Here is a 10,866-nt window from a genome sequence, read left to right as displayed (position 1 = left end):
ATTCAATTCCGAGTCAAAATAGATTTATCATAAACTAAAGTAAATGATATAACATGCCAAAGCAATAAAACCATTCGAACCAATCCGACAAAATATATAATAATAATAAAGACGTCTATTTACTACTGCGGTCTAAGAATAAAACAGTTTTACAGCTTATCAAAAATAAATGGAACCTCCGAGGAAAAGTAAATGCGGAGATCACCAGACTCTCTCAGATCATAACCCTGGGAAAAATTGGGAAAACAACGGGGTCAGATATACTGAGATGAGTTTATACCACTATCTACATTTATTAAGTGAAAAACCTTTAAAACCGTTTAAAACATTTAATAACGATATTACGAATAATAGTTGGAACCCTAATCCACAATTCTAAATAACAAACATAATCCAACAGGTCTGGTCCCGAGAGCTGAGCTACACCGAGTTACCACGGACCACTCTTATACCAGAGTCCCGAGAGCTGAGCTACACCGAGTTACTCTACTTGGTCCCGAGAGCTATGCTCACACCGAGTTACCACATTACCATAATTACCTTTCCCAGATCATTACCGGTGCGCACGCAGTCCTAATGATGCCCATTAGGTAGCATGTTCCAACTAGAAGCCATAATATAAAAACGGTTCGAAAAATACGTACAATATATATATTTAATATTAAAATAACAATTTACTTAATAAAGCGGTAAATAGTAAGTACGAACTCACTGCTTGCTAATCCACGTGATAACCGGCAAGCAACTAATCCTGGTTCGCCTCTGAAGCACGAACAGTAGACAGGTCTAGACAAATAAAATAATTATTAAAAACAGACCCTAACTCTAGAGAGTACTAGATATCACGTCGGAATTAAATAATCCAGAACAGCACAAAAATATCAAAAGGTAACAATGCACAATTATTACAAGTCTATTGAGTTCTCGCTTAAAATTCCATTTAGAAGATATTATTTAAATAAAAATTTAAATAATAAATCAATTTAAATTCCAAATAGTGGGTTAGCCGAGTTACCGATAACTACCAAGCTAACCTCACATGTCGGACGATCCAAGTCTAGCCTGACACAAATATTTTATCAAATATAAACCATAGTTTAAAAAAAATAACCTTGATTAAATAAAAATATAATATCCAATTATAAACCATAGTATATAATTTAAAAAAAACAACTTTGATAAAATTATAACCAATATTTAAAACGGGACTCAATAACTTTAGAAAATCAAGTAACCCAAGTTACCGTCAAAACTTAATTAAATTAAGTTTAGAAAACGTTTAAAGTCCAAACGTAACTTTAACCAAATTGGCACAACAAGCCATAATTCTCGAAAACGATAATTACCCAAGTAAGTAACTATTCAATTTTAAAAAATTAAAATAAATATCATTTCAAATATAATAATCAAATTATAATCGAATCAATAATATTATTTTTATTTATAAAATAACGTTAACTAATTACTAAAATAGAAATCAAAACGATAAATAAAAACAATAATGAAATCGGTAATTGATAAAACAAATCTTAAATAAAAATCATGAAAAACCCATTACTAATAATAGCCACTCAAAGCCCAATCATTTTAAGATAAGAAATTGCTGCCCAAAACAACCAAATAATCATCCCCAAGAATATGAACATACACAGTGGCCAAACCAAAAGAAATAACCTTCAATGTTTAACAGTAACCACTATGGCCAACAAGTAATTCAATTTCAATCTTACACTTTCATTACGAAACTCCTAAAATCCTATCTTAAAGAATATGTATAATCAAACAATCCCGAACAACAAAACGACAGAAATGATAGTCTAAGAACCCAAACCATCGGCAAAAACCAACACACAAATAGAAATCAAGAACAATCAAAACGGTAATACCACGGTATGAATAAAGAATAAATTAACATACCGAATTCAATTCTAATCTTTAAGGCTATCGAGGATGATCAGAACAAGGATTTTGATGAAACCAATCTCAGATTGATGCTAAAATAACAACACGATAAGTTACGAACGGCAAGTCAATACGAATAAACAAAGAAGAAAAGTGACGAAGAACACTTACTGAATTCGAAGCAACTGAAGGGAGAAGAGAGCGTATGATTCTAGGGTATTTAGATTGTATGTTGAGATAGGGCGGCTAGGGTTTATTTTAGAACGATCAAAGCATAAAAAAAAAGATTGGAGTCACATTTATAAGCTAGGGAAAGCCTTTTTCTCACGCAGCCAAGGCTGCAGTAGAAGAAGAAGAGATGGTCTCTTAAGAGACCTATTAAAAAGAAAAAAAGAGGCGTGGCCCATGCAAATTATCAACGTGATAATTTACTTGGGCTGCACAAAAATTTAACGTGGGCCATGCATGGCCAAATAAAATGCATGGGCTAAAATAAATAATTATTATTTATTCAAACCGCGAATCAAACTATGAAAACGCAAACGACTCTAAATTACTACCGAAAACTCATCGGAAATTTTAAGACAATTTACGGGGTATTACATCAAGAGCACATTAAGAAAAATGGTAAAGATCATGTGGTTCAACATGCCATTGTCATGCTTCTTCAGCAATTATTTCATCTGTAAAATGATTTATTCACTTCCAATCTTTCCAACATTGGACTCAGTGATTGATGCAAAACCTATGTTGAATGCACTGATCAATACCTACTCCACTATGATCGTCGACATCTCTTCCGCCACTCAGAACATTGGCACCTTCCGAGTCAATCCCAATACCACTGCAATAATATTGAAGGAATCGACAAATATGTGGAGCAACTGGTAGGGTAAAAGATTTGGATGCCTTAGTTTTAGTGCAGAGTTATAGTCCTGTTTTGTTTTTTTGTAATGAAATTGAAGTTTTTTTTTTGTAATGAAATTGAAGTTGTTATGTTCGTGTTTATCAGATTATAGCCTTTGAAATCGATTCTTATTAGATGATCATAAGCAGAACAACAACTAAGCTTTAAAGACTCATGTCACAAAATCAATTAATTTTTCAAAGATGATTAACTAGGTAGTAGAGCAATGCCATAGTAATTATGAAAAAAATTTCATATTTAAGTTTATCATCAAAAGATTATATTCTAAAATGAGCATATATCTATAATCATAAACAGAGGTGGACCTAACCTTATAGGCTGAGGTGGCGTCCGCCCCCTCAAATTTTTTTATAAGGAAAATTTAGTCCTTCGAATTTTGAATATTTTTAAAAGATATGGTTATTATACTTTAATTTCTGTACAATTCGCCCCCACAAATTCTTTTGGTACCAATCAACCACCCCATCTTAAAATTTCTAGTTCTGCCCCTAATCATAAGCAGAAGATGATATCTTTAGAAACCAAGCTCTAAGCAACAATTACAAAACAGTAGCATGGATTTATGAAATTGTCAGATCTAAGTTAATCATCAAAAGTTATATCTTAAAATAAGCATATGAAATCAAGTTCAGACTCCAGGCAGTAATTACAAAACAGCAGCATGAATTTATGAAATTGTCATATCTAAGTTTATCATCAAAAGATTATATCCTAAAATGAGCATATGAAACCAAGTCTAATTGGATAATAATCCATGATCATAGACAGAAAATGATATCTTTAGAAACTAGACTCCAAGTAGCAATTACAAGACAGCAGTTAAGTCTCATTATAATTTGCACCTTATGCATCTTTGATATTAGTTCAACCATAGTTCTTGAAGACCCGGGCTATAAAATTGCAAGTATACGGAGTCCGTCAATTGATTTTTCAAAGACAAAATTCAAGATTATAAACATATAGAGTTAGAATTTATAAAACTGAACATTCACGGCACTACTAACCTCCACCTCCTCAAATGCAGAAGCCTCATATTGTGATGACCCTCTAAAACGAAACACGTACGACCCCGACAACAAACCATTAGCATTTAATCAAGATGACTCACATTGTGATGACAAAGACTCGTATATTTTATCAAAAAAAGACTCACATTGTGTTTTTTTTAGTTAGTATATCATATATAGAAGTTCGATCAGCCTGGTGGAGTCTATGTTCTATATTTTAATTTGGATTTTTATAGTTTACTTATGTGGAGTTCTATTAGTTATAAAAGTATGGAACATGATTGATATGAATGGTATATCATGTGCTTCTCTAAAAAAAAAACGAAAACTAGTAGCGGCATATTAATGATTACGGTGAATCTCGAGCTGAGAAATATTTGACATTGTAAGAGTCGAGTTTAATGAAAAAACAGATCAAGAAACAGAGCATGCGTGCTATGCTAGTGATGTCTATTCTTTTTTTTTTTTGGTGAATTCCATTGTTTAGACCTTTGGAATATATTTAAGATTTTAGTGTAAAATGTCAATTTTTTTCCGAAACGAGACAGTTTTTGATGAAATAATAAATTAAAAGTCTCGACTTTGCTTTTAGTTTTTTCAATTTTGGTATTGAATCAATGAACTTGCATGTCAATGATTATGACAATCAATTGATAATATATTCATCCTTTTATTTATTTATAAGTTCCCGCTACATTAATGAGTAAGACGCATTTATAATTATATTTATATACTACGAAATTTACGAAGTATGAATGAAATCCATATAATATATATTTATTAATTTACTGCCCAAAAAACTTACGTTAAAGTATGAACAAAAAGAAAAAGCCTATGTATGTACACAACTTTTACAAGGTGGCATTGAAAGTCTTGCCTACATAAACAAATTAAATAAAAGTTTCGACCCAAAAACAAAATTCACAACTAATAAAAGAATTCTTAATCACTCTTATAATGAAGAACATATATTCAATAAGGAGAACTTAACCTGAAGGCATATTTTCCCTCTTTCCAAGTCCAACTTAGCCCCTGTCACTAGCCAATGTCCGGGACTATCCTGCGGTCCTCGACACAGCTGCGAAATGTCGACAAACTTCAAAAACTTCTGCGATTGTGCGGGCGGTCCTGATGGAAACACACCGGAATCTATTACAATGGCCTGTAGCGGTCTATCGTTCACAGGGTTTGCTCCTGATATCGACGTGCTTATGGCAGAGAGCAATCCTGACGACTTCTGAGAATATCCTGAGGAGCTGTGATCCCACCGAGACTGAGCGATGAAAGAATTTAAAACTCTCGAGTATAATAATCGAAGATGGAGGACATTTTTTGAGTCGTGTTTCTTGATGTGAAGCTGAGCTCCTGTAACAATGTAAGCTCCATCCTTTGCCATTGTCCATTTCGGATTGTATTTTACAGGGGCCGTACAGATATGGGAAAACTTTTTTCGGGAAATTGCCTCGATGAATCCAATGTCGTTACTTTCTTCTGATCCTCGCCATAATGATGTTTCATCGATCCTGTTTTCGAGTATTGTTGGCGTGTTTGATAGGTGTTGGAGATGCATTGCTAACCTGAACATCAAACCCAATTCTATTTTAGTTTTACATATCAAACATACAAGATTCAAGTTGTGTACTATTTAGTCCTGATATTGTAGTTTTCTGCCGAATCTTTCCAAATTTAGCAAATTTCCGCAAAATAGTGAATTGTTAAGCAAATCAATAGTTATTTGCAAAGGCAGAAGTTCAACTCCCGACGATGTTTAACAAAAATGGTACATCCTGTATAAGAATGTACAAACTAAACTGAAAAACTCTGCCGGTTTCAGTTTGAAACTATAAAAATTCCGGTTTTTCAGTTCTGTTTCGATTTTAGAAGTAAAAAAAGTACAATTCACTTTTTGATATACAGCGAACGGTAAATTCAAACTAAACGAAAAGAATCAATCGAAACTAACTGGTTGCATTTGAAATATGCAAGGCTATTTGTCTGACTCGGGTTTGAAAGAAATCAATATTTTGATTTGATTTAGTCTAATTCGGCTTTTAGTCGTTACCTGTTACCCTTCATGCCTTCAAGATAGAATCTCATTCCTGTTACAGGCCGGTTTCGTACAATAACCTGATTAACCATAATACACATGCTTATAGTCAGATTCTTTGGCAAGGAATAATCAAAACATTGTCAAATATCAGAATTTTTCGATACCATCACATACCTGAGTAGTATTTACATAAAGTTTAGGACCCATGAGACTAAAATGAAGAGCTGGTGAAATGTTTGTCATATTTGTTGTAGGACCTAATGGAAGATCATTATGTACAGGAGCCCAATTCTTGTGAGATTGAAAATCAAGAAAGTATCGTAAATCTGATATAGGCGGCTTGTCTGCGATAACACAAAAATATAGGGATTGAAAAGATATTTAACCATGAAAATTTTAGTATTAAAGTGATTACTTTGATTTATTAACTTACATCGAAGATAAAGATTGATGGCATGGGACAAGAAACCTTTTCCAGGAACATGTTTAAGGAGAGAAGTGATAGGGATGAATTTATAATGAGTTGCATCTGGATTTGATGCAACTGTCGGAAGCCACTCACAGTGGCTGCTAATTGATGCATCTCCTCCTTTTTTTCTACATATTACTGTGATTCCCTGCAAAATCACCACTGTCACTCTCTTTCAGAAAATGCGATTTTCCGAAATTTATTAATTATATAGCACGGAAACGGAAATGCTGAAACGGAAAATATACTTCAACGAATTAAACTGGGACACGGTTGCAATTATAAAAATTTAAAATAATGAGCAGGAGAATTGGAACCTACATCTTTTGCACTGACAGATGAGTAGGGATTGATGGTAACAGGTTGTTGATCAAAGACATTGAAAGCCTGAGGTGCCTGCAATTTATAACATAAAATGATTTTACTACAATTTGTATATACATAATAAATATTACATAGTCGGTTAATCGTAAAATAAACTGTGAACTTTAGCGTGTTTTTCAATTTTATTACAAACTTTACATGTTGACAATTTTAAACACAAACAACTAAATTTTTGTCATTCGAAAGCGATTGATAGTTTATATTTTAAATTGTCAAAAATGAAAGTTTGTATTAAAACCGTAAAACGCGTTAAATATGCATAATTTATTAAGAGAGATCAATTAGTTAAGAACCTTGTGTTTGTGATCTCTTGATCTATGGGAAAAATTACAAGTCCCTGTGAATAATTGGTCTCCAAGATTTTGCAGATGTTTCTTGAGATCAGATGGGTCTAAATTGGAAGTTGTATCTTGCCTGAAAAGGACTATGTCTGAACCTCCAACACTTAGCCCCACAATGATATGAGTTCCATATGTTTCAATGAATCTGTCACAAAATATCAAATTCAATGACTTCAACTTTTGCTTTTAATTTTCTTCTTCAATTCAGTTTACCAAATTTACACCTACCCTTTTACATTTCAATCAAACAAGTTTCTAACTAGAATTTTGAATTTTTTTATCATTATTGTTAGCTTGTAAAAAAATATCATAAACTTTAGCGTATAGAATTTAACACAAACTTTTAACTCTAATAATATTAAATGCGAATTAATAATTTTTAATAATTCAAAAAATCGATCAATTTTTCAATAAAAAATAAACAAATTAATGGTGTGAATTCCGAAACAATGAACGCCAAAGCAGTGGACATCGTCATTGTTAATTGAAAGATCGATCGTCGTTTCTAATTGTGGAAAAGTTGTTAGTTCATATTTTGAATTATAATATTAAAATTCATATTGAAACTTAGAAAAGGCGCTAAATTTTATGATTTATTTTACAATTACTCCTTTTATTTATGTCTTCGCATGCATTATAGTAGGAATCTAACTACATTTCATATCTCAGGTTCGAAGTTTAATTTTTTTTTATATATAATTATCTCGGATTGAAACTCGAATTCGATTTCATGAATGTAGACTAGGTAATGCAGCTGATATTATTGACCTCAAGCTAAACCAGCACATGGATTAAGCAATCTATCTGTATACTGATGAACCTCTATATGGTCAAATTATTTTTTCAATTTCAAAAATGAACACTCCAATAATAATGGAAATTAATTAGTAATATATAGCAGACATTTTACAAATATAATTTGACCACGAAATTACACTTAATCTGCTTTTATAACTTTGATTAACTATAATTATTTGACATGGTCTTGTACAGGTGGTACGTCTTAGCTAACACTTTTTTCCACATTTTATTTTTCAAGTCAAAAAATCAAAATCTAGAAAGCTTATTTTGTTCATTTCCACTAAAGAATCTCTTAAAAAAAGTACATAGTCCAATTAAAGTTATTTAATTATATGTTAGCTCATACAAAGAGTAGAATTATTCAGTATTTATTTTTTAATTATGTTCATTTCTTGCGTCTTTATATTTTAAATCATGTGAAAGTCAACTAAGATTGTGAAGGGAGTGAAATAATTTTTAAAATTGCCACCAGGATCATAAGTGGAGTGCTTTCTACAAATAAAAAAATAAGATTTTTTTTAACAAATTAAAATATAACATTCTTGTGTCATTCAAATCAAATAATGTTATATTTATTTGGTAGCTGAATGTCTCTTCCACACAAGTTTTGTCAATAATTGAATGAATAAAATAAAAAAAATTGGTTTGCTTTGAATCTAGAATCTGATATTTTATTTATTTAGCAGATAATCTATCACTGCACTACTACATCATGTTTTAGTAAGTTAATTAGAATTTAATTAGATAAGATAAGTTTTAATTTTAATTTTACAAGAATATGAATATATTTTTAGTCAAATACAAGAATAAGAATTGGAAATTAAAATATTTTAGACGCGGCTTCAGAAAGGCAGCTATTAGATCAAGACTCGAGAGTTAAATGTCTGACTCCGGTAATTAATTCAACTTACTACAAACTTAAGTGACAATATGAACGCAGTAACCTTTTGGAAGAAATATATTTGGGTTTCCAAAAGAGTGGGGCTGAAAGCTAGGGTAGGTTTGGGACCAATTTTTTTAAAAAATATAAATAAATTATTTAATAATAAGAGTAAATTTAGGACTAAATAGAGGTTAAACATGGACAACTGAAAAATTATAGGTGAATAAATTTGGACAAAAAATTTGAATTTCGCCAGTAACAACAATTTATTTATTTTTTATTTTTTTTCAAATACTCATGTCCTATGATATAGAAAGAAAATATCTGGTTTATTTTTATTTCTTTTAGTACATTGATAACCCGAAATTGGCTACTATATAACACTTGTTCGATATATATTTAAAACATTAAAACAAATGTAAAACAAATAGACAGTATAATTGTTAATTTAGGATAGTTCATCCATCTTTAGTAAGTTTGATTAATTTCTTGGTAAATATAGAAAAATATAAAATCTTTTTTAATTAAAAGTTTATCTTTTCTCTAAACTAGACTTTGACATCTTTGGCACTACACATTTAGTAGCCATCATCATATGCTCTACTTCCATACAAATTAAGACAGTTTTTTATAATAATCATAGAACTTAATATATATTTTTAATACTCAAATACGTTTCATTGTATTTTTTTATTGAATAAATATTAAATACTGATATATTAAAAATGACATGGGTGGTGGTACTTATACAGTAGTAGATAGTGTTTCATTTGGCTTCCATTCTGATCACATTTCAACTAAATTAAAATAGAATTCAAACCAACTTAAAGCAAATTTGTCTTCCCTCGGTGACCAATTCAAGTGGAAAATTTCTAATTTCTTAGAATAGACGTGAAGTCCATTCAATTCCCAAACAAAAAAATATAGCAAATTCAAAGATTTAATATCCAAATAAATACTTAGTTAATTAAATCAAGTACCTGGCGAGTGCAGAAGGATCCCAAGTGGCCGGAACTGCATTCCGAACTTCATCGGAAAGAATAAGCGGATACCGATCAATATGAACATCAAAAACCGAAATAAAATAGCCATCAAGACCCATATACTTCGTCTCCGCCGCATCCGCCGCCCAGCTTCCTCCGTCAAATCCAAACATCGTATTAAAAAATCCAGAGGGAATCTTCCCTGGGACCGATGAATTTTGATTGAAAAACTCCGACATCTGCACTAATCACAATTCATATCACAAATAATATAAACGTTCTGTAGCATTCTGCCAAATTCGTAAGTTCTATTCCTTCCACAAACGCTCTTTCAATTATAAAAAAAAAAATCCGAAACATCAATCAATGTTACCTGTTGAAATTCAAGAATATCAGATTGATACCGAACAAGTTCGCCTTTATCGCACTTAATATCAACGGAAACATCTTTAACAGATCCAAAACCCGGAATCATAAGCTCTTTTTTTTCAGCTTCATTGAGCAAAACTAACCGTTTTTCGCCTTTGCAATACTTAAGCCGAAAATCTGATGTTAGATCAAATCCTTTGCCGAGGCTACTCAGAGCCTTTTTTACTATTTTTTCGTTCATAATTTTGAACTGATCAGTTGGTGATGATGATGATGAAGAACTAGAGGTGAATATTTGGAGTGGGATATGTATTTATAGTGTTAAGAGAAGGAATAAAATTGTGTTCTCATTGGTTGAAAATGAAAATAAGTATTTAATGCTAAGTATGAATTGAAATGGTAAAGATCTTCTCAAGTCTCTGTATGAAGTTGCAGTATTTCTATTTTTTGGTTTTGAGCTGAAACAGACTTTGACCATCATGTACTATTATATTTTTATTTTTTTTGAAAATATGTGTTATATTTTAATAGTTTTTTAAAGCTAAATATTTTATTGTAAAATATTTTTATAAATTTTAAAACTAAAAATCAAAAGATTGCTGGTTTTTTTATATATTTATTTACTTTAAAAGTTGTTATAATAATTTTTAAATTGTAATTTTATAAATATATTATAATCATATTATTATAAGTATATATCAAATAGTATTAAAAGAAAATTATTATGAAGTAGCTCCTACATATGTCGT

The 10,866-nt window shown here is 31.0% G+C and overlaps 1 protein-coding gene and 1 long non-coding RNA gene across 2 annotated transcripts; both read right to left on the bottom strand.

Moving 5' to 3' along the window:
• Positions 1–23: 23 nt before the first annotated feature.
• Positions 24–2,261, bottom strand: LOC126683308 (uncharacterized). The gene is made up of 4 exons (XR_007641697.2): positions 2,074–2,261; positions 1,918–1,994; positions 713–786; positions 24–227 (listed from the first exon to the last, which is right to left on the bottom strand). It is a non-coding gene; the product is annotated as an uncharacterized LOC126683308 (long non-coding RNA).
• A 2,328-nt stretch (positions 2,262–4,589) lies between these two features.
• LOC126682927 (MACPF domain-containing protein At1g14780) lies at positions 4,590–10,558 on the bottom strand. Its single transcript, XM_050378706.2, has 8 exons — positions 10,122–10,558; positions 9,746–9,987; positions 7,034–7,226; positions 6,678–6,752; positions 6,321–6,504; positions 6,062–6,231; positions 5,900–5,964; positions 4,590–5,414 (listed from the first exon to the last, which is right to left on the bottom strand). The coding sequence occupies exons 1-8, from the start codon at positions 10,356–10,358 to the stop codon at positions 4,790–4,792; spliced, it is 1,791 nt and encodes a 596-aa protein (XP_050234663.1). The 5' UTR covers positions 10,359–10,558; the 3' UTR covers positions 4,590–4,789.
• Positions 10,559–10,866: the final 308 nt, after the last annotated feature.

Source organism: Mercurialis annua, linkage group LG5 (assembly GCF_937616625.2).
Source record: "Mercurialis annua linkage group LG5, ddMerAnnu1.2, whole genome shotgun sequence".
NCBI classification, from domain to species: domain Eukaryota; kingdom Viridiplantae; phylum Streptophyta; class Magnoliopsida; order Malpighiales; family Euphorbiaceae; genus Mercurialis; species Mercurialis annua.
The sequence above is the reverse complement of the archived record's forward strand: the minus strand, read 5'-3'. Positions and strand labels throughout refer to the sequence as shown.